Genomic DNA, 25,678 nt, shown 5'->3' with positions numbered 1-25,678 from the left:
ATAAATGACATTAATACATCTACCCCTCCAACTGTAATCTGCAGAGGAGCAGTAAGTTATATGAGTGTTTTATTATTTGCTGGATAGTCACGATAAGTATACTTGCCTAGCTTTAAATGTTTCCCTCTAAAGCTGTGTACACACGGTGCAATATACTGTATTGCTCAGTGTCTCCTTTTCCTCAGCAACCAGAGATGGACGCTGATGAACAGGAGACTCTGCCGGGGGAGCCGAAGAGGGAAACAGCTCCTGCGACCAGCGACCATTAGGAGGCTGAACACGGGAGCGCGCACCCGGCGATTTATCACTGCAGCACAAAAAATCGCTGACAATATGGTCGCTCAGTGACCATATTGCCAGCAATATCGCATTGTGTGATTATATATAGAGATTCTATATGGGAGGTGAAGTAGAAGACACCAATGGAGATAATTAGCAGCCAATCAGCTCCGTCCTAACTGCATGCTACAGGCTGTGTTTAAAAATGACAGAAAACTGATAGCTGCAGGTGCCAGGAAGGTCAGTAATACTAAACATTAATACATTGCATTGCCTCTACCTGCATATACTGGCATGCTATCTTGAAGATAGCAGTGCTAATAGTGGCAGGGGCACTATATAGCACACTAATTCATATATGGGGAGCAGATAAAATTATCAACAGCAAAATCAGCTGGGACTTGTAGCTACAGAGACACCCCTTACAGAAAGATACTATAAAGCCCTATCCACTGTTCCTCAAGTTACAGCAACAACCCTTCTCCGCACGCATAGCATATTTTTCACTTAAAGGCCCCTATTCAGGTTGACACACAAGTCTGATAATTTGCATACTCATCCATTCGCAGCCTTGCTTGCGGGCTCAAAAATCATTCTTACATGTGCAAGTGCCTGTACGGGAAGCGGGTGGGCAGCTGACATCAGATGCCCGCCCACCCGCACCATCGGGGAAATACCATGAGAACGCCGAGCGTTTTCACGGGAACTCCCATGAAATGCCGGGCGTTCCCATGGGTGAATCCCCCGGGCCCGCAAACCTACGCCCCCCGATGTGTGCGAGCACCAGCGAATAATCTTTTTTGCCGTGGCCACTTGCACACAGCATAACTGACTGCGTAGTCACAAAACATCGCTCCCCTGCGCAAACACGCAGGGGAGCGAATGAACCTGAATAAGGCCCTAAATGTGCAACTTATTCGCATCAGCGATGTAAGTTTGTCCTAATTGCCCGGAGGCAAGATAAATATTGGTTCCCCCCCGCCCTTATACACTATGTGGAAGAAAGTTATTGGACAACCAGGTTTAACTCTGAAATAATGGAATCTTCCTGACAAAGTGAATATGGACTCTTCCTACATGTATAAATATGGAAGCAAGCATCGTAGCAGATCATTTGCTGATAAAATGATGGACAGGAAACGCACTCGGTTATCATGGTCGAGCTGCGGCTCACAAGCCTCTGATCACAAAAACCAATACACGACAGAGACTTCGTTGGTGTAAGGAGCGGAAACCTGGACGGTGGAGCAATGGAAACAAGTCCTATGGAGCGATGAATCACGCTTCACATTGTTTCGATCAGATGGGAGAGTGTGGGTATGGCGATTGCCTGGAGCACACCTGTTACCCGAATGTGTAGTGCCAACAGTAAAATTTGGAGGTGGAGGCATCATGTTCTGGGGTTGTTTCTGTTGGCATGGCATGGGCCCACTCGTACCGATGCATGGGAACATGACATCGGCGACCTACCGAGATATTCTGGATAACTTCATGTTACCTACGTTGTGGCGTTTCTATGGGAATGACGATTGTGTGTTCCAGGATGACAATGCGACGTGTCATGTTTCGAGGGCTACAATGGAGTGGTATGACGAAAATCACGTCACCCGACTAGCGTGGCCTGCACAAAGCCCTGATTTGAACCCCATAAAACATCTGTGGGACGAACTTGAGTGCAGGTTGCGGTCGCGATCGCCTCGCCCTTCTACTCTACCACAGTTGGTGACTGTACTGCAGGAGGAATGGCACAATATCCCACTATGTGTGCTACACAAACTTGTGGAAAGTTTATCACGACGAGTAGCTGCTGTTATTTCTGCAAAAGGTGGACCTACCCCATATTGATTGTAAATAAACGCATGGTTTCTGTTGACATGTGGTGTCCAATGACTTTCTTCCATATAGTGTATAAATATATATATATATATATATATATATATACACAATATATATATATATATATATATATATATATATATTTCAGGTATTACACTTGGTAAATTGTTTTTATAATAAAGAGGGTATGTGCAGGGACTAGAGGGGTAGCCAGCCCTGAAGAAATAGCCCCAGCTCTCAATTCTCTTATTGAAACAGTTAATTGAATGGTAAAGGCGGGTGCCCCCTTCAAAACAGGAGCCCAGCGGCTGGTGACTGCATGGTCTCCCAGACTTCCACAACTGGAGAAACAAAACTTCTTTGCTTGATTACACTGATGAAGTGAACATCTAACATTTGTACATCTGGGTGTGACTGTGAATGAATCTGAATATGTGTAAGAAGTTCTCCAATGCACTTTTTCTCACGCCAAATTCTGATGCGCTTCATCTGTAATTTTGTACATATTTAAAACTAATTCATGTGTGAATAAAGTTACAGCCCAATGTCTGTAGAACACTGTGAGCAGTGTTTCACTGTGTATAGCAGTTCAGTTGCAAGCACTTCTTGCGATGTGTTCAAAAGACACTACAGGGTAAATTTAGTAAAGTTTCTAAAAATGAAAAGAAGTGATGTTCTCCATAGCAAACTATCAGATTCTGGCTAGGCAACAGCACAACTTTTTATTTTAAGAGCAGTATTCAATGCGGCCAGTGAAGGGGTTAAACGGCGGGGATTGCCGGAAACAAGCGACCCTCGTCGTTCAACCCTGGCGCCGGCCGCTCACCAAATTCAATGTTCCGGGGATCCCTCACTGTCAGATGATGGCGAGGCTCACGGCTAATGCAGGGAGCCCGCTGCATTTAGACGCAAGCCTCGCTGTTCTGGCCCAGTGAGGTGTAGGGGGGGTCAGTTCAACACTGACTGTGTGAGCTGTGGCAGCGAGAAGTCAGCGCGGGTCCCTGTCACAGCTCGCAAAAAGCATTGAATATACCCCTTAGAAGCTTTAGTACATTTAACTCTACATGAATGAGGACACATCTGTATTAAATGCTAATTAAAAAATATATAACAACCTGAAATGATCACACCCCACATTCATTAAGATTTGTCTATTAAATAAAAGATATTACTCAGGCAAATCCTGCACTCTACCAATACCAATAACAGTTTCACAACCTTTTTTAAAAAATAAACGAAACTGAGACGTGACAGATTTCCCAGAAATAAAACTTGTGCTCGTTAAACATTCAAGAACTTGTCACCAATGCTATTCCTTCCCAAAAATAGCATTCTCTTGGCATATTAGTACATAACTCAATTATGAAAGTTTAAGAAGTCTGAAAATGGACCCAGCGTGATTGCAGCACAGAAACAGCGAATCTTCCTCCTTCCTTGCAGGAGGATCTCATGGAAAAATAAACTAGGATAAGATGGAAAAACATCTAGAAATGCAATGCCTAAAGTTCTTAAAAAAATAAATAAAAAAAAAAACCTGCCACATACATGTATTCCAAAACGGCATAAGGATTTACAGACGAGTGTCTAATAGACCAATAGATGGTTTCTAATGACCATCTCTGGAAGTCCTGCTCCAGAGAGGAGAAAGTTCCGTGCATCCTACCAATAACTCACACAGATGAATGAAGTTCCTGTTTCCTTTTTCGGTTTCCTGCTCAAACTATTTCTGCCACATCATACATTGGATGAATTGCAATAAATACAAAGAAAAAAAAAACCTCTGAAATATATTGAAATACCTCATCTCCCATTGTGAATGAAGTGTTGCCTGTATGAAATGCACAAGAAGTCAGCACAGAAATCCTCCCACTTCCTTAAAGAAGCTAAATACACACAAAGCCCAACAGACACAGCCTAATACTGAGTCACACTAAGGGCCAAATGAGCTTGCAGGAAAACAAAGCTGACATTTGTTTATTACACAGGAAGCTTGGAGCTGTACACCAGTTGGGAGACTTTATGCTGTAGCTTTCAACTTTTTTTGCTTTCTCTCCCAAAAACAGCAGTGGTATCACTGGATACTTGAAATCATGATGTATCAGGAATGCTTTAACACATTCACTGTGGGACAGAAATATCATTTCTCAATCCCTGTCACAGTAGGGCACTGACACTGCACTCAGGGACAGCACTTACCCGTAGCACCAAATGATTGTGTTTTCTCTTTTGTGTTTGAGCTTTACAGTAACAAAATGAATGACTCTGAGATGAGCCACTGAGTCGGGAAAACATAGCTGTATGGGGCAGTCCCTGGGTTCTGGGGAAGGGAAAAATCTGGATAATCGTAATAAAAGGTAGGTGGTAATATTTTTTTAATTAACATTTACTGATATAATGCCAGCATATTTCATTGTATTAAAAATGCCGTTTTAATATGTCACATGATAATGTGTCTGGTTGACTGTGTTTAAATACCGCTCACACAATAATTATCTTTTCAACAGAGAAACACAGAAGGGATAATTATGGGGTTATTCTGGTTCACTCCTTCTGGCAAATTCCTTCTTAAATGGACAAAACCATGTGCACTGCAGGTGGGGCAGATGTAAAATGTGCAGAGAGAATTAGATTTGGGTGAGTTATTTTGTTTCTGTGCAGGGTAAATACTGGCTGCTTTATTTTTACACTGCCATATAGATCTCACTTTGAAGTAAAACCCCACCCAAATCTAATGCTCTCTGCACGTTACCTTTGCCCCACCTGCGGTGCACATGGTTTTGTCCATTTGAGAAGGAATTTGCCAGAAGGAGTGAAACAGAATAACCCCCTATATGTAGAGGACCAGGTTTTTAACCCTCTCATGTTCCTTTTCATCATACCGCAGAGAGACAAAGTAGACACTCAGCAGTGACTATGGATGATTGATCCATATAAAAATAAGTCCATAGGGTACATTTGGTGTACATTTACTAGTGTGAGTTCTAAGAAGAAATGTTGTCCATAGCAAATAAGTCAGATTCTACTTTTTTATCTAGTACCAAAAACTCATGCTTTAGTAAATTTACCACAGATTTCCCCTCAGTACAGTATACATTTCTCTTCTTGTTTTCTGAAGCAATCTTGGTATAACCGTTAGCCAGCTTAAGGCACCTGCAAAGAATGTGATCTGGGGGCACCCTGAGGCTCTCCCTTCCCCAAATTTCAGCTAGCATATAGATTGCGCCTCATCTAGCCTTAAAAGTAAATGCACCTCCTGAATAAGTGTATAAATGGTTAAATCTAATCATTAACTGCAGCCATATATGGCAGGACATACATCATTTTAGTTACACACGTGATCACACAGGTGCAGTGGCATTTAGCATGTGTAAAACATAAAAATATTATAAGTCACTTTTCTGTGACCATATTAAAGCAGGAGGGATGAGGCTGATTATTATTATTATAAAGGGCATGGATTGCTGAGGTGATTGCTAATTATCTGTTTTATTACACCTTTACTGACAACTAAGCATTCCATTGCAGAACACTTTTAAAATGAGTCATGGATTTGACCTAAATGAAATCAGTTACTAAATCTAAGGGTGTGCGTATGTTTCCGTACTGAGAAAAGGGCTTGTGGCAGTTACTGCATAGTTGCCTACCCTCCTGCATTCTGCAGGAGACTCCCTGAAATAGCAGCGATCTTCCTCTCTCCCTTATTAGTCTAGCAATCTCCCTCATTTCACCTAGCCCACATTACACTGTTACATTATTTGGGGGGAAAAAGGAATGAGAGATAGATACACTTACATAGAATCATCAACACCATTTCCCAGCACCTTACCCATTATAGTATCTCTTTCTAACTGCTTTGCGGCTCATCTACATTTGGATCTAAGTCATTTTAAAGGAATCCTCTCAGATGTAGCAGTACACATCCACGCTTCTAGGTGCCACGTTCACAATCTCTTTTCACAATCTCTCCATACATGGAACTAGACACGCCCTTTGGGTTGGGTGGAGCATGACAAACCCCCTCAAAGGGGTGCTGCGCAAAATTCAATTGCCAACTATAATCTCCCCGAATCTAGTTTTCAAAAGTAGGCAAGTATCAGTTACTGGCCCCGTGCTGATAACAGCAGTCTCCTTACCTCTACAGTCTTTATACAGTACTCTCTACATGTCAGCCCTACTGATAATCTGATAGAGTTATCCAGAAAAGAAACTACAACATAAATTGAAAAATATGTGATGTTTGCTGTAATAAATGAACACACACTACTGTATTTGTATAGGAGAATCAGAAATATTACAGGAAGTAATCTCGCACAACACACTTCCGGGTCCCTCCCAGGGAGACAAGTCAATGACACAATTGCTGCCAGCATGACAATAGATGGCTCATTTCCTATTGAAGCAGCCACTGTTTTCCATAGGAAATGAAATAGAGTCGAGCTACTGTATGTTTAAAATAAGACGAAACAGCATTTCCTAGCGGCTAATAGTTCTTTTACATGCAGATGGAGAAGGCTTTAGTTTTTCAGTGTAAATGTCAAACTGCCACAGGTACAACTTATACACTTCAATGAAAAATGTGTGATAACCCTCTCTCTCTAATTGCTGATAACTGATGGTAAATGCTTAATACAAGACAGTTCCATAAGTATCATACTAAACCCCCAACTGTGTCAAATAATAGGATTACAGTAGAAGGTGGGCGACGCAGGAGGGCAGATGTGCAAACATATTATAATTAACTACAGATTATTTCCCTACAGAACTCCTTATTGTTAAAAGAATTTTAATTATCCAATTTATTGTTAAACACTTAAATGGATTATGTTATATGGTGTATAATATATCGTTTTCTAATTGTAATTATGTCAACATAATGCAGTGTGCAAAAAATGGCTTAGCAGTATTTAAAAAAAAAAAAGGAGATGTACTTTTTGATATTACTAATTGGGTATGATATAGTTTGACAGTCATAAATATTAATTTAAACATTGACGGGTTAAAAAGTTAAAATGTCGACATATGGTGGGAGATGTAATTAAATCAATTTTTCGTCTTGTAAATATCGGCTTTTTGCAATATTGCGGAGAAGCGGGCACCCGTATCCCCCTGTCATTTAATGAATACCGGACCCTTTATACATGGGGGAGAAGTGCTGGTACCACATCTGCCCCATAACGACCCTTTATTCTTTCCCCCATTGTTCCAGGTTGTACATGGGTGAGTTACCTTCTCCAGGGTCAAAGCGATCATGTAACCATCACATCTGGGTCAGACCTCAGATCCTCCATTGTTCCAGTAAGTATTTCTTTCCCTTCCCTAACCCTAATCCAAAACCTGTCCCCCCCACCATCCCCCCACAGTCCAACTCTAACTTCCCACCACAGCCTTATGCTGGTTATACACCAGAACAATATATGGAATTATAATCTGACCAGTGTGTGGGAGCAAATGATAATCAGACATTTTCACCATGCATTAAAGAAACAGACAAAAACCTGTCAGGACAAAAAAACATATTTGATTTTTCCCAACTGATCTTTCAGGTGTAGGGGAAAGTTTTCCCCAACTGGCCAACACTGTCCCGGCAGTGTCCATCCAAAACCATTTGGATCCTTGTCAGCAGCGGCTCAGCGGGATGAGAGGATGGTGCTGTTGATCATTGTGAAAATGTTGACACATTGCCTGATGATATTACACTTGTTGACATTGTGTTGTAGACAATTTGACTGTCCACAAGGTCATTGCTGACCTTTTGACCGTATCACATAAATAAGTCCCTTGAGATAAATGGTATACCTTGAATAACTCATGTGTTGTACTTCCTTAATTCAGTTCAATGTAGTTTAATTTCTATCTTTTAGGAGCAGATGTATACAAACCTTTGAGAGAGAGATATAATTGAGAAGTCGACCATAACAACACTCTACAATGTACCATGGACATTGAAATGCAGTGGAAATTGGGGGAGCTACCGGACAGAGGAAAGCAGGGGGTTGTGGAGATTGAAGGAGAATGGAGGGGGCAGTGCTGTGAACATTGAACGGAGGGGGACACTGAAGGACTGGGGGGGGGGGGGTGAGACAGATGTGCTATGGATATTACAAGGAGAAGTGGTGTGCTGTGGACATTAAAGGAGCTGGGGAAAAGAGTGCTATAAACATTTAAATGGATGTGTGTAGTGTGCTGTGATTAAAGGGGGTTGCTGGGCTGTGGACATTGAAGGAGGGGGGATAGTGCTGTACTGTGATCATTGAAGGGGGTGGGGGGTGCTGTGAGAGGTATATTCAAGGTCAAAGTGCTTATTGAAGAGAGGTTGAATGCTGTGAGGTGCACATCACTTTTAACTGTACTGCCTCTACTTTATTTTAATGACTGACTACAGTATATAACTTTTCCTTCAGCCAAGGTACACAGGAGAGGAGAGGAGCCAGCTGGGCGCACTTACCTGGAGGATGTGATCATTAGCTGTGAGAGACGATCATTGGCATGGAAAGCCGATAATGGTGATGGCCTTGTTTTATGTACGCAAGGCGGGGGTGTGGCTAGCAGTGGTGGCATGTCCTGTGTGGACACATCCCTTGTTGTGAAGACATCACTACTAACTTCCCTCTATAATTGTTCCCAGGTAAGTGCATTAAGTTGGTACCTATAGGCAGAGACTTAGGCCATGCCCCCAAAATGTTTAGTGGAGGGTGAAAGAAAACTCTAAAAACTCTAAACTCAAGGGAAGAGAGGGGTCAGACTAGGGCCCCGGCAGGGTCCCTCCAGCAAGCCTGGGCCCGGGTAATTAGTACCCGCCCCCCCCCCCCCCCTCTCGGCTGCCCTGCCTATAGGCAGTATCGGACTGGGGCATGAAGGGCCCACAAGGGGGAAGTCGAAATAGGGATCAAATCTAGGGTTGTGGCCAGCTTCCAGAGTGGCTCAGTATACAATATGGCAGGGCTGGGCAACAGTGGCCCTCCAGCTGTTGATAAACTACACATCCCAGGATCCTTTGCATTAGTTTTGCTATGTGGCCATGCTGAAACTGATGCAAGGCATGCTGGGATGTCTAGTTCATCAACATCTGGAGGACCGCTATTGCCCAGCCCTGCAATATGGGGTCAGTCGCAAACTGGTGATTATAAGTCCTGAATCAGGGAATGTATAATTCTAGGTATTCCTTTAAGACCCGGTGTTCTTTTATCAACAGAGGTCACACATTGGTACAGAAACAGTGTCAAGATGCCAAGCTGTTAAGGCACTATGGGGGAGATTCTCTAAAGCAGAAATGAGGAAAAAATCCCATTATCTGGGTTTTTACCGCATTTTAATATGCAGCAAAACCCGCACAGCGAGTTTTCGCTGCGGGGGGTATCGCCAGCTGTTAGGGTCCGGGGACTCCCTTGCCACCCCTACCTCCGTTGCCTCAAACCGGAGTTGGCGGTCGTGTGCAGAGGGCTAGGCTTCACCAATAATAGCCGCGTTCGTGAGAGCCCGTTAGTCAGGCTCCCACCTCGATGCCACCTGGTCTTACGTAGGGACAACACGGCCGCCAAGGCTAGTGGAGAGCAAGGGTAAAACTGTCTAAACCCACGGAAGGCAAGGAGGCCCCGGATACCCACGGGGTAGCCACGCAAGGAACAAGACAGATCCAAGGGGTATACCAGGCGTAACAATACGTGAAGGTGGAATATAATAATACAAGATACAAGCAACAATGCTGACAAGATGGAATATAATAATACAAGATACAAGCAACAATGCTGACAAGATGGAATATAATAATACAAGATACAAGCAACAATGCTGACAAGATGGAATATAATAATACAAGGACTTATCCGAATCACAGCAGGGATCACGGCACGGGGCACTGTAACGAAGCTGCTGGAACCAGGAACACTATGGCTGCGGGGCACACCAAAGCTATAACCGGCGTCTGTTACCAGCAGACGCCGGCTATTTATTCAAAAAGTGGCGCCCAGGGTCGTGCTGACGTCAGACACGCTGACGCCGCACGCTAGCCGGATGTTCGGGTAGGTCGCCTAGCAACCTCCCGACGCCGGCCGCACGAAGGAGGAAGCTCGGGACGTTGCTAGGCAACGCCCGACGCTTCCCTGCACGAAGATGGCGGCGCCCGCTCCGTACGGCGGCTCTGGCGCTGCCTGCTATGGCGATGCGCTTGGAGTCGCCTGAAGCCTGGAGCGGCGCCTGCCACAGCCCCTTACAGTACCCCCCCCTTGAGGAGAGGTCAACCGACCTCCAGCTCCTGGCTTCGAAGGGTTTTGTCTAAAAAATAACTTTTTCAAGGACGGGGCATGAAGATCTTTATCCACAACCCAGGATCTTTCCTCCGGACCGTAACCTTTCCAGTGGACAAGAAAGAACAAACGACCTCGGGAAATCTTAGAGTCCAGAACACTATCCACTACAAACTCCCTGCGGTCCTGATGAATGACCGGTGCCGGCCTGCGAGTACAAGGCCGGCGGGCAGGTTTAAGTAATGAGGCATGGAATGTGGGATTGACCTTCAGGGAACGTGGAATCTGGAGTCGGAAGGCCACCGGATTGATCCTCCTAACGATCTTGTACGGACCAATGAAGCGAGGACCCAACTTCCTAGATGCCTGATGGATATTGATATTCCTGGTGGATAACCACACCCAGTCTCCAACTTTAAAGGAACAAGGTCTCCTGTGACGGTCGGAGAAGCGCCTTGCGGCCGTGGTCGCAGAGAGGAGAGCCCTACGGACCATAGCCCAGGTACCCCTCCTACTGGTCACCCACCTGGGATTACCTGTTCTGGCGGGAACAGGATAAAAAGAATTTGCCCGAGGATGAAAACCATAGTTACAGAAGAAAGGAGACATCTTGGTGGCAGAATGCCAGCCATTATTATAGGCGAATTCTGCAAATGGTAGGTTCTCCACCCAATCCTGTTGGGACTTAGATACATAACACCGCAGGAACTGCTCAAGTGTCTGGTTAACACGTTCCGTCTGCCCATTAGATTGCGGGTGATAAGCAGAAGATGGACTGAGCTTAATCTGTAATGCGGAGCAGACAGACCTCCAAAACTTGGCCACAAATTGAACACCCCTATCCGAAACAATATCTGTAGGAAGGCCGTGTAAACGAAAAATGTGACACACAAACAAGGAGGCTAACCTTTCTGCGGAAGGTAACCCCTTCAAGGGGACAAAATGTGCCATTTTACTAAACCTATCTACCACTACCCAGATAGAATCAAAACCTAAAGATTGTGGCAGATCGGTTATGAAGTCCATGGAGATATGTGACCATGGCCTCCTGGGTATTGACAAGGGATTTAACTGCCCTATAGGAGGACAACGAGGAGATTTGTTTCTAGCACAGACGTCACAAGCCGACACCCATTCTTTGACATCACTCTTCATGGTGGGCCACCAGACCGATCGTGATAACAAAGATAAAGTTTTCTCAATACCGGGATGACCTGCCGACTTACAGTGGTGAAACTCTGAAAAATTTTTTCTTCGGAGCTCAGACGGAACAAAAAGTCTACCCTCCGGAACGGCTTTGGGAGCGGATGCATGTGCCCAAATGACTTGATCAAGAATACTGTGTGCAACGCCAGCAACGATACAAGAGGCAGGAAGGATAGGTTCTAACTGTAAATGAGGGTCTTGAATAGCAGCAAAACTCCTTGAGAGAGCATCAGCAACGACATTCTTGGATCCGGGTCTGTATGTAATAATGAAATTGAATCGAGCAAAAAATAACGTCCACCTCGCCTGCCTGGCATTAACTCTTTTAGCTGATTGAAGATAGGCAAGATTCTTATGGTCAGTAATAATAGTAACTTGGAACCTAGCCCCCTCCAGCCAATGCCGCCACTCCTCCAAGGCTGTCTTTATAGCGAGAAGTTCCCGATTACCGACGTCATAATTACATTCGGCTGTGGAAAACTTTCGGGAGAAAAAAGCACAAGGATGTAAAAAGCCGTCCTGCCTATCCACCTGGGACAGGACAGCTCCAATCCCTACCTCTGAGGCATCCACTTCCACCACAAAGGGCACTTCAGGATTAGGATGCCGCAAGACTCCGGCAGAGGTAAAAGCTGCCTTCAACCTTTTGAAAGCATCAACGGCGATCTCCGGCCAGACCGAAGGATTGGCGCCTTTCTTAGTTAACGCAACTATGGGAGCCACAATATCCGAGAAGAATGGAATAAATCTCCTATAATAGTTGGCAAACCCTAAAAACCTCTGAGTGGATTTGAGGCTTGATGGTTGAACCCAGTCCTTAAAGGCCTGAAGCTTTGCTGGATCCATTTGAAACCCTTGAGGAGAAATGATATATCCCAGAAAAGAAATGCTCTCCACCTCGAATTCACACTTCTCAAGCTTGGCATATAAGTTGTTTTCCCTAAGCTGTTGGAGAACTGCGCACACATGCGAGCGGTGTTGTTCTAGAGATGACGAGAAAATCAGGATATCATCCAGGTACACTACGACAAAGACTCCCAAGAACTCCCTAAGCACGTCATTAATAAAATCCTGGAACACGGCAGGTGCATTAGCGAGACCAAACGGCATTACCAGATACTCATAATGCCCAGTATGCGTATTAAAGGCCGTCTTCCATTCATCACCCGCTTTTATGCGAATTAAATTGTACGCCCCCCTCAAATCGATTTTAGAAAAAATAGATGCCTTACGTAGCTGATCGAAGAGGACTGAGATCAGAGGAAGAGGATATGAGTTTTTAACAGTGATGGCATTGAGTTGTCTGAAATCGATGCAAGGGCGGAGGGAGCCGTCCTTTTTCCCTACGAAAAAGAACCCTGCCCCGACGGGTGACTTAGAAGGCCTAATGAACCCTTTTTTTAGATTTTCCACAATGTACTCCTCCATCGCCTTCTCCTCGGGAAGAGACAAGGAGTACAATCGCCCCTTGGGTAATTTCGCATCAGGAATGAGATTTATGGCGCAATCATAGGGTCGATGGGGAGGCAAGACATCCGCCTCCTTCTTGGAAAAGACATCATAAAAGGAAACGTATGGTTCAGGTAACCCTGGAATAGAAGGAGTCACCATACGGACTGGAAGAACCAGACAATTCGAGATACAGTGCTCCCCCCAACTTAAAAGTTCCCCTGACAACCAATCAAAACGTGGATTGTGCAATTTAAGCCAGGGTAACCCCAACACTATGGGTGTAACAGGACTACGAAAAACAAAAAAAGACAATAGTTCGGAATGGGTAACCCCCACTTGAACCGGTAAAGGGACGGTGCGATGGGTAATGACTCCCCAGGGCAGACGGTTGCCATCAAGGCCGTAAACGGAAATCTCCGGGGACACAGGAATGAGAGAAATTCCCTGCTCCTGAGCTATTTGTGAGTCAATGAAATTACCTGCCGCCCCGCTATCGATGAACGCCTGTCCCTCCCACCTATGTACCCCTGATGAAATACATATGGGAATTAAAAGTGCATTATTGGGAGAAATAAGAGATAGGCCTGACAAGATGTCTCCCTGCATCCTCAGGCCTTGGCATTTCCCGGGCGCTCGGGACAGGAATTTACCAAGTGTCCCCGGACTCCGCAGTACAGACAGAGCCCCTGGGATCGGCGTCTCGCCCTCTCCTGTGGAGACAGGCGAGTCACACCCAACTGCATAGGCTCCCCAAGATCGACTGAAGAATCCTCGGGGACACTGGGCAACGGCGCAAAACCTGCACCTCGTTCGGAACGTCTCTCACGGAGCCGGCGATCCACCCTGATGACCAGCTGCATGAGATCGTCCAAAGAAGTTGGAGAGGGATATTGGACCAAGGAATCTTTAATCTGATCGGACAGCCCAATTCTAAATTGGGAGCGTAGGGCTGGATCATTCCACCCCGAATCATTGGCGTATCGCCTGAATTCAGAGCAATATTCCTCTGCCGCTCTGCGACCCTGTCTAAGGGACCTGAGATGAGCCTCAGCTGCAGCTGCCTTGTCTGGGTCATCATATAGAATCCCCATAGCCTGGAAGAAGGCGTCCACAGAACGAAAGGCCGGGCTGTCTGCCTTCAGACCAAAAGCCCACGTCTGTGGATCCCCCGGGAGTAGTGATATCACCAATTCTACTCTCTGTAACTCGGACCCAGAGGAGAGAGGACGTAGCCGAAAATAGAGTTTACAGCACTCTCTAAAATTAAAAAACTGATGCCGGTCACCAGAGAACCGGTCGGGGAGATTCATCTTAGGTTCTTTAACCGACATAGCCATAGCTGGAGCTGCTCTACGAACCTCTTCCTGAGACTCCACCCTAAGGGTGAGATCTTGCAATTGCTGTGTGAGATGGTGGATCTGGTCGGAAAAAACCTGGGCCGAAATCCCCGCATTAGGGTCCATGTTGATAGGAAGACACACAACCACAATACGGAGCTATGGTTGTGTTAATTCTCTTTTTGGCCGGTTATAATGTTAGGGTCCTGGGACTCCCTTGCCACCCCTACCTCCGTTGCCTCAAACCGGAGTTGGCGGTCGTGTGCAGAGGGCTAGGCTTCACCAATAATAGCCGCGTTCGTGAGAGCCCGTTAGTCAGGCTCCCACCTCGATGCCACCTGGTCTTACGTAGGGACAACACGGCCGCCAAGGCTAGTGGAGAGCAAGGGTAAAACTGTCTAAACCCACGGAAGGCAAGGAGGCCCCGGATACCCACGGGGTAGCCACGCAAGGAACAAGACAGATCCAAGGGGTATACCAGGCGTAACAATACGTGAAGGTGGAATATAATAATACAAGATACAAGCAACAATGCTGACAAGATGGAATATAATAATACAAGATACAAGCAACAATGCTGACAAGATGGAATATAATAATACAAGGACTTATCCGAATCACAGCAGGGATCACGGCACGGGGCACTGTAACGAAGCTGCTGGAACCAGGAACACTATGGCTGCGGGGCACACCAAAGCTATAACCGGCGTCTGTTCCCAGCAGACGCCGGCTATTTATTCAAAAAGTGCCGCCCAGGGTCGTGCTGACGTCAGACACGCTGACGCCGCACGCTAGCCGGATGTTCGGGTAGGTCGCCTAGCAACCTCCCGACGCCGGCCGCACGAAGGAGGAAGCTCGGGACGTTGCTAGGCAACGCCCGACGCTTCCCTGCACGAAGATGGCGGCGCCCGCTCCGTACGGCGGCTCTGGCGCTGCCTGCTATGGCGATGCGCTTGGAGTCGCCTGAAGCCTGGAGCGGCGCCTGCCACAGCCCCTTACACCAGCAAAAGCAGGCGATCCCCCATAGAAGCCTATGGGCTTCTTAACGCACCCACACAGCCCTGCACGGACCCCCGCCACCTTGCGTCGTCTCCCCCTTCACCTGTGTCCGGGCAGCATAGCACTGTGCTGCCCGGACCTGTGATCTCCTCCTCCCTGCACTGTATCCTCTTCCGGGTACAGGGAGGAGGAGAGCCTACACCCACGCAGCAGCAGCCCCGGGTAATGGAGGGAGCCACCGGGACCCGCAGCACATCGCCGGCAAGATCGCAAAGGACAGCTCTTAACGCAAGAGCTGTCCTTTTCCATAATTATTGCATATGTTAGTGCATATGCGATAATTATGTCTGCGGTAGCCAGCGATGTGCGGCGGACAGGGGGCGCGGATGTTAGAGCATCCCGCCCATAGTCAGCAACCCAACAGAAATATGAAGAAAGGACATATATATAATATTAAGGGTGACCCTCCTGTCCTTTTTTTAACCAAAGCCTGTAACATGACAGTTGTTAGCTGATTGGCTTGTAGTTTATCTCCGTCCACTTTATCGCTCTATAAGACTTAGTAAATAAAGCCCTTAAATCCTTGATGCCGGCTACATAGACATTTCTGACAGTCTAGGTAAAGTCACTGGGTAGTATATTCCAGCGGTAACAGCACTGACTATTTCTCATCATTGCATCAATAAAAGCATTAAATATTAAAGTTATTAATGAGATTCCCAATGCTCCAGCAGTTGGACGCTACGTTTTACTAATGAACCAGCCAGTGTTTATGGGAACATTTCTGCACTGTGATTACGTCTTATTTATCTTGGCCACGAAAATGCAAAAATGCTGGGGAAATATTCTTGTTATGAATTCATAATTCTGTTTGCAAGTAGTAAATGATATAAGGCTGAGCAGGGCATGTTAGCGACATCGTACTGTATTTTCACGTCCAACTTAAATGTTTTGAGAGAGAATGTGGCCTTAAAAACTGAAAAATAAAAAAAAAGGCTTCTGAAGCAGCTCTGTACTGCTCACTACACTAAATAATGAACAAAATGACGACAGCATTAAACTTGCCAATATTAAGTGTAGTAATAATAATAATAATAATAATAATAATAATAATAATAATTCTATTCTGTTTCCGGAAGTATGGGAGAAAAGTTATTAATGCTAATATCATTCTATTATAATCATCAGCCTTTGTTTATATATTAACAACATTGGGGGAAATTTACTAATATGGATTCGTATTTTAAAGTAGAAAAAAGTCGTATTCGTAGGGAAATAATCGTGAATTTCTGTCGTATTCGTGAAATGTTCATTTATCAAGTGCAAAATTCGTAGATTCGTGAAATTTGTATTGTCGTAAACATGTCATATTGAGATCGTATTCGTATTTTTAAATACGATTACGCATGTTTACGAAAAGTCTACACCATCGATAGAACACGCCTGATTTTTGCATTGGCTAGGCGTATTTTCACCATTTACTAAAAATTCGTATTCGTGAATTCGTAAAATCGGATTCGTAAACACCTACGATTCGTAAACAAACTCGTGAAAAAAAATACACCTTCCTTTGCAAGGTGTATTTTGAAGTGTCTTTCGCCTGCTTCAATGGGACACATGTGTTATCATTTTAACAATACATCACAGACCATTGTAATCCCAAATGTGTGCCTTATAAAAGCCAAATAACTACCTACAAACACTTCCTGACTTCTAGCATGGCAGACTATATGCTATATCAGGGTGCTTCAGTGTGGGCTTTGAGAGACCTGATGTCTTGGCAGTGCCAAGGAAGAAGACGACTCATGCGCTGTCTCAGGCCTGCACAAACTGCTGGCTGTGTTGTACTTTCTGGCATCTGGCAGTTTTCAACATGTCACTGGCCAAGGCATTGGCATATCTCAGCCCACACTGTCCAGGTACCTGACCCAGGTGCTTGAAGCCCTTCAGCCACATATAGATGCCTCAATCTGCTTCCCAAGCCAGGAGACAGAGTGGCATGATGTTAGGGTAGCATTCCATCGCATTGCATGCATGCCAAATGTGCTTGGTGCTATTGACTGCACACACATTCCGCTGAGACCACCTCGGGATACTGCCCGTTCCTATTATAACCGACATGGAAGCACAAGTACCAACGTGCAGGTGGTCTGTGATGCCAATCTTAAGATCATGAGTGTGTTTGCAGGCTACCCTGGCTCATGTCATGACTCCTATATCCTCGGCCAGTCAGTCCTCTTTGATGAGTTTGAAGCCGGATCAATGGCAGAGGGCTGGCTACTGGGTAAGTATCTAATACTGTATAAACTGCTGTATGCGATACATAGGGAATTGATTACACATGTGTGTTTATCTCTCTGGCTTTTTGTGTGATTAGGAATACATTATAATCTGTCTCTGTCTCCCTCTATAGGAGCAGATGTATTAAGCTTGGAGAAGAGATAAACTGGAGATAAAGCAGAGAAAAGGTAAAAGGAGATAAAGCACCAGCCAATCAGCTCCCAACTGTCTTTTTTCAAACACAGCTGATTGGCTGGTGCTTTATCTCCTTTTACCTTTTCTCCGCTTTATCTCCAGTTTATCTCTTCTCCAAGCTTAATAAATCTGCCCCATATCTCTCTCTCTATCTCTCTAAGGACCAGATGCACTAAGCTTCAAAAGTGATAGAATGGAGAGTGATAAACAACCTGCCAATCAGCTCCTACCTTCCATGTCAAAGGCTGTGTTTGAAAATTGTCAGACAAGAGCTGATTGGCTGGTTGTTTATCACTCTCCATTTTATCACTTTTCAAGCTTAGTACATCTGGCCCTAAGACAGATGTCAGCGAGGCACCACTACACACAGCTGATCAAATACACCTGTTACTGTTGTAAAGTCAGCTGTAACCAGCAGTTATGGTGACTCATACATCAGCTAAGTTGATCAAAGACATGGCCAGCAACTGACATCCTGGTACCAGCCAGCCCAGGAGAACAAGCCCCATACACATGTGTGAGAAGAACACACACTCATGCAGGAAAACATGCTGTGCTGTGGCCTGAGTTCATGTAACATTTGTAGTGTACAAATTGACTTTGTGTTAGCGTTGCACTATGCCTATTATTCTGTTATGATGGTAGTTCAATGTTTTCAACAACGTGGGTCAGAGCATGTGCAGTGCAGGTGGGCCAGATGTAACATGTGCAGAGTCAGATACATTTGGCTTGGGCAGTGCCGGTGCAAGGCGCCGGAGCGCCCCAGGCGGGGGGGCGCCCCGGCGCTCACCCGCTCTACGGGGTGGGGTGGGGTGGGGGAGGAATACGGCCGCCATGCTGCTCCTGGGGGGGGGGGGACACCACTCACCCTTAAGGAGGACCTCGGGTGACGGTCCAGCGAGCGAGCGGGCGGGCGGGAGGGAGAGCTCAGTCCCGATGCATGTTAATTGACATTTTCCTCCACCCGCACCGCGTACAGCCACTCAGCCGGGCAGCGCTGAGCACTTGGCTCACCCTCAGACGCTGAACGGCTGTACGCATGGAGGAAAATGTCGTTAACATGCATCGGGACTGAACTGCGCACAGCGCAGTGAGCCCTCCCTCCTGCCCTGCTTCCAACCATTGCCTAGTGGTGGCGCCGGCTCTGGGCTTGGGTGTGTGGAAGCAGAAATGTAAAGTGCTGTGTTTTTACGGTACTTATGTAGTATCTGGGCTGCCGATTTTGTGATTGTATGCCTTACCTTAAGGCATACAATCAGATGCGATGCGATGCGATTCGATGCGATTTTGCATAGGATTCAATGTTAAGAAGGTCCTGTTCATTTCCCCACTATCCAAGTGGGCATAGAGTTGATTTTATATAGCGTGGCGAGCGCAGCGAGCCCCGCGAGGGGACGCATATTTCTTAAAAAGTATTCTGTGTCCCCTTGCGGGGCTCGCTACGCTCGCCACGCTTCGGGCTTGGTGGCTCGCTACGCTCGCCACAGGTTTATATCCAACTCCATGCCCACTTGGATAGTGGGGAAAGGAAAAGGACCCCTTTTTCCCATTGAATTCTATGTTAAAATGGACTCAGACCATTTTAACATTGAATCCTATGGAAAAATCTTGACCATCGCATCGCATACGATTTGGTCGCATGCGATGCGATACGATGCGATCCGATCCGATTTCTAAATCGGACGCCCAGATACTACATAAGTACCGTTTTTACAAATAAGTACATTATTTAGGCTGCACAGGAATTAAAAATCATAGAAATATATAAAACTGTTTATATCCATGTTACATCTGCCCCACCTGCACTGCACAAGAGTTTGAAAATGTGGATTGTGAAATTTTGGTGTGCTGAGAGCAGAATAAATGTATGTCCACTAATAACCCTTGAGCAGCTAAAGCCCACCTGAAGCACTCACACAGTAAAACATACATGTATGTGATTGAACCTGTGATTTCCTAAACAAGATCAGTGACGCACAGCATTAATACACATTCAATTAGCAGGTCACATGATCAATAAAAACTGCAGTTAGTGGGTATAATGTTTACAACACTGTAATATTGCAAATGGCTAAAACCAGGATGAAAAGCAGTAACCTTCTCGACTTTCAGAGTAATGAAGAAATGATGTCAGCTGCTGCACTGATGAGCTGTGCAAATAAGGGTGTGTCAAATTAGGTGAGGAGAATCATTAATTCGTATTGAAGGTTATGAGCAGATATTATGTTATTGTCTGCATATATATATATATATATATATATATATATATATATATATATATATATATATAGTTCTGTACACACTTACAGATGTTATGTCTGATGTAAGTGTTGGGAACAAAAATCTGGAAAAGTAAGGTTGGGAATTACAAGGGCAGAAATGGTGGCAAACGCTTGTAAAGAGTGATGAGTATTGTGGTTTGCAGTGTTTCTGCAGACCTAACCTGTGCTATTGTGTTGTAATGCAAACAGTGTGTGCTATACATTAAACTGAAGTTTTGGCGCCTCCACGACTTATATATGGCTGTGAGAGACCTCCCAAGAGTAAAACAAATACACCAATCACGATTCTGGTTTCATTTTCATAGTGATGCATGTGGAATTAAATACAATTTTTTGTATTTCATTTCACGAAAATTCGTAAAATATCCTGGTTTTTAAACAAACTTCCCTAGGACATTTGTATTTCAATTTACGATTCTACAAAAATACGAAACATTTGTAAAACAAAATACGAATGGCTACGACATCGAAAAATACGAATTTTTCAATTACGACTACATAGTAAATTAAAGCCCGGAACACGACTTTTTCTACAACAATACCATTCGTACACATTCGTAATCGGTCGTAGGTAAAATACGAATACGAATTTTTAGGTTTTCCATATTAGTAAATTTCCCCCATACTCCACCACAGGAACACCAACATACATTAGTAAAATGATCTTCATTCTAATGTTAGAATTAACCTTCCAGGTATTCTGCACACACATCTGTGTATAACATGCAAGTCAGCATCAACCAGTAAAGCTTCTCGGTAAGAATTAACCGCTTACTGACACCTAGTGGTAAATTTACTAAAATGGTAGTTGAATTGAAGGTGGGATGTTGCCCATAGTAATCCATTAGAATCTTCTTATTTAGTTAGCAGTCTCTAGAACAGTGTAGGGTACTCTTTACCTAGAAGGGCGCCCGTCGCGGGCATCGCGGGTACATTTATGTATGGCCGCGACGCGACCGACGCGATGCCCGCGATTTCCCATTGAAACCAATGTTAAACATGGAAATCGTGTCGGTCGCGTCGCGGCCGGCCATAAATGTACCCGCGATGCCCGCGACGCGATGCTCACGATTTCCCATAGGAATCAATGTTAAAAGGCGCGATGGACCCGATTTTACAGTTAAATGGCTCAATCCACCCGATTTGGCCATAGGAATCAATGTTAAATGGGCCACAGAGCCCATTAACCCTTAAATGTCCCCCCAAATTTTTAACGCCACCCCACGATCCACGCCAACCCGAAGCGTGGCGAGCGCAGTGAGCCCGCGAGGGGCGGCGGTACGCGTCCTCCGACCTTTTCATGCCCTACTATCCACTAGGGCGTGGTGTGAGAATATAATAGTGTGGCGAGCGCAGCGAGCCACCGAGCCCGAAGCGTGGCGAGCGCAGCGAGCCCCGCGAGGGGACGCGGATACCTTCACAGTTATGCGCGTCCCCTCGCGGGCTTCACAGGTGTCCGTGGCGAGGCCGACACCTGTGAAGCCCGCGAGGGGACGCGTCTACCTGTGAAGGTATCCGCGTCCCCTCGCGGGGCTCGCTGCGCTCGCCACGCTTCGGGCTCGGTGGCTCGCTGCGCTCGCCACACTATTATATTCTCACACCACGCCCTAGTGGATAGTAGGGCATGAAAAGGTCGGAGGACGCGTACCGCCGCCCCTCGCGGGCTCGCTGCGCTCGCCACGCTTCGGGTTCGCGTGGATCGTGGGGTGGCGTTAAAAATTGGGGGGGACATTGAAGGGTTAATGGGCTCTGTGGCCCATTTAACATTGATTTCTATGGCCAAATCGGGTCCATTGAGGCATTTAACAGTCAAATCGCAGTCAATCAGCCTTTTTAACATTGATTCCTATGGGAAAATCGCGGTCATCGCGGTCATCGCGGGCATCGCGGCCATCCCGATTTACCCGCGATGCCCGCGATGACCGCGATGACCGCGATTTTTACCCCCGATCACCGCGATTTCAACCGCTGGCGCCCTTCTAGGTAAAGAGTACCCAGTGTAGTTCTCAACCTCGATTCCCCCAACTGTGCACGTTTTTCAGGTGCACTCATTACTCACTGACACATTTTAAAAGATCACAGGTGGAGCTAATTATTTCACCAGTGATTCTGTGAGGAGACCTAGAAAACATGCACTGTTGGGGGTCCTGAGGACCGAGGCTGAGAACCACTGCTGTAGAAGATAATAGATAGAATCTGCTTGGTTGTTTGCTATCTTCAATAAAACTCCCATTTTAGTAAATAAACCCCCTAGAACAGTGGTGACCGAACATGTCCTCAAGATCTACCAACAGTTCATGTTTGTCAGGCAACCTGTGGATCTATAGTAGGAATGAATGCAGCAGGTTTGAAAATGTGACCGTTAGTAATGACTACAGCTGTGCCCCAGCTAGGTGATTTGGGGAAAGTGACAGTTAGTAATGACTTCAGCTGTGCACCAGCTAGATGATTTGGGGAAAGTGACAGTTAGTAATGACTACAACTGTGCAACAGCTAGGTGATTTGGAAAACGTGGTAGATCTCGAAGAAAGGTTTGGTCACCCCTGCTCTAGAGACTAGCAAAGAAAATGACTCCAGAGTGCTCAGTCACTATCCTCCCATGGCATTTATATAAAGGCTTGCCATAATAGTCCATTAATTTGGCACAACTCATTAACACAAGTTCTGTGGCTTGCTAAATTCAAATATACTGCAGGATTCCTGAAATAAAAGGAATTTTGTAAGAAATGATCTCCCAGCCAGATTTTACCAAATCGGTCTAATGCAGTGTACACACTGTACGATTCAGTGTCCCTTTCTATTGGGGCAATATAGTCCAAATGAAATAGAAAGTGAATCACACATGTACAGCTGCATTGGATGCCCCCACCCCCTGTGTGCTTCCGATTTCCCTCCCTCCCTGTCTGCCGGTACCGGCGGCTGTCCCATATGTACACTACTTAACTTCATGTGCAGAATAAGCTTCAGGACTTTGTAAGTGATGGCAATGATCACATTAGCCCCATAACTATCAGGTTCACAATACAAAATAATATTATGGCTTGCAGTAAGCTTACATTAGGAATCAAACTTCTTTTATTGCTTAGAAAATGTTTCAAAATCTGCTGTTGAAAAAATGCAAGAAAAGAACAAACTAATTACTAGACGGAGCCTATTTTAACCATTTCTGCAATAAAGTGGAGAGTGATAAACAACCAGCCAATCAGCTCCTACCTGCCATTTTCCAAACCCAGCCTGTAACATGGCAGATAGGAGCTTATTGGCTGTTTGTTTGCCACGCTCTGTTTTATCACTTTTTGAAGCTTGATACATCTGGCAGTGAATAATTTATTTAGTATAGTACAACTAACCACTGGTAAATTGGAATAATAAATATACTGTACATATTTACCTTTTCTAATGGAGCAATGTCATTTTCCACTTCCATTGACCTTGGTCTCAGTTTAATTGGTTTGTCTTTGAAAATATCCCCAAAGCCAAATCCCCTGATTTTTTTTACTTGGTTTTCTGGTCCACTTGTCCCATTGGTCCCTTCTGACTTGGAGTCGCCCCCATCACTCTCAGAGCCAGCAGTATCTTTGAATCCTGGCAGGAAGAAACAAGTACCGTGACATCCTTGTCTGATGTGTAAATAATGAGAGAACTGCTTATACTGCACGTCAGTTTCAAAGGGCAATGTCATTAACAAGAAATGAGGGTTAAGTACTGTACGCAAAAGAAATATAGAAAATCATGTGTAAACGTTTACATGCATTAACACTTTTGAAAGAAAATTGTGAAGCCCATTTTATTGCTTTACTATTTTAATAGTTATCATACTGAATATTTTTATAGGTGCGCACACACATACAGATGTAGCGCCTCTCTTCATTGCAGGGGCTGGCGGTGGATTCACCATGCGCCAGCCCCCGCCAGACTTCCGAAAGGGACGTGCACGCACGAGATGCGCGAGCGTCCCCTTACAACGGAGCTCCCCCCGCCGCCTTGCCGCCGGTCCCCGCCACGTTCCCCCTACACTGCCTGTCTCCCTGAAGCGGAGACGGGCAGGGTTCCAGTCCCCCGCCGATGGGAAACTGGGATGCGCGTGCGTGTTGTCAGATGTAGCGTCCGCTCGACAGCGGGGGGCGGTCTTGTCGAGCGCCGGCGCTGGATGAGTGGTGCTACATCTGTACACACACACCTCTATCTGGTAAATAAAGGGCTATGTAAAGTGTGATACATCAGTGTGGCAGGGTATGGGTCATTGGGATGACCAGATAAAGGTCGGCATACATTGGGTCGACAGGCTATAGGGCCACGCATAAAAAAGGTGGACAGGGTCAACACATGCATTAGGTCAACATTGGGAAGGTTGACAATCAAAAGGTCGACATGGGGTTCGCACATTTTTTTAGTCCTGAATGTCAACACAGTCAACATGGACACCGAAAAACTACGCTCTGCACACTATTATATTCTCCCTCCGCGCCCTAGTGGATGGTAGGGTATGAAATACCACCTATTTTACTAAATAAAACATGAAAAACCCATGTAGACCTTTTGACTGTCGACCTTCCCAATGTCAACCTAATGCTTGTGTCGACCTTTTGACCATGTCAACCTTAGGCATGTTGAGCTTTGTCATCTGTTAACCTTTTTCTGGGCGTTCCCCTCCTTCAGCCCCCTACCCGCCCTCGTCCGCCCCTTCTGGAGAAACGGCCTGAAGAACGGAAACTCTTCAAAGCCGTTTGCTCCCGCAGTTTCCACATGCGCATACAAGCACACGTGCAAACCCCAAACCTCGCAGAAGGGGCCGAATTCGAATGAGTCTGAATCGGCCCCATAGTATATTGTTTATGCATCAGATATAAATATGGTAATAATCTGAACATTAGAAATATGTAATGCGATTGAAAGCATACATAACCATATACACAAACCATACACCATGTTTTATATCTCATAATATTCTTTTTTAATTTTTATATATAGTTGTTATACAGGGTAAACTTTAAAAAGAAACATTTTAAACAACAACTTTAAGAACACAATTTTGAAAATAAATACTTAGAAATAAATTTACTAAGATGGGAATTCTATTGAAGATGGAATTTTGCCCATAGCACCCAATCAGCTTCTGGCCCTTATTCTGGTTCACTCGCAAAGGCAAATTCCTTCTAAAAAGGACAAAACCATGTGCACTGCAGATGGGGCAGATTTAACTTGTGCAGAGAGAATTAGATTCGGGTGGGGTTTTACTTCAAAGTGAGATCTATATTGCAGTGTAAAAATAAAGCAGCCAGTATTTTCCCTGCACAGAAACAAAATAACTCACCCAAATCTAATTCTCTCTGCACATGTTACATCTGCCCCACCTGCAGTGCAGGGGTTTTGTTTTGTTTCAAATAGCAAGTTAAGTACCCTTTTCTGAAAGCCAGACAAGTATGGCTGCCAATAACAGACAGAGCTCAAAGTGGTGTTTACAGACAGAGCTCAGAGAGGTGTTCTAAAGCCTATCTGCTCATCTAAAACATGTGACTAAGGTTGTCATGGCAGTTACATGACACTGTAGAAGCTTTGCAGAACTATA

General features: G+C 45.3%; 1 protein-coding gene across 3 annotated transcripts in view; it reads right to left on the bottom strand.

Annotated features, from left to right (window-relative positions):
- Nucleotides 1–25,678, bottom strand: part of SH3KBP1 (SH3 domain containing kinase binding protein 1) — a 345,673-nt gene that overhangs the window by 107,010 nt on the left and 212,985 nt on the right. For 2 of the 3 annotated variants that reach the window (XM_083172486.1, XM_083172487.1), the window contains one exon: nt 23,501–23,694. In XM_083172486.1, coding sequence (XP_083028612.1) covers nt 23,501–23,694 — 194 coding nt within the window. Of the gene's footprint in view, nt 1–3,914; nt 3,976–23,500; nt 23,695–25,678 lie in introns of those variants that run through there. The other variant, XM_083172488.1, reaches the window with a different exon arrangement.

Source organism: Crinia signifera, chromosome 2 (assembly GCF_055691185.1).
Source record: "Crinia signifera chromosome 2, ASM5569118v1, whole genome shotgun sequence".
In the NCBI taxonomy this organism is placed as follows: domain Eukaryota; kingdom Metazoa; phylum Chordata; class Amphibia; order Anura; family Myobatrachidae; genus Crinia; species Crinia signifera.
This window is presented reverse-complemented; position numbering and strand designations above follow the sequence as displayed.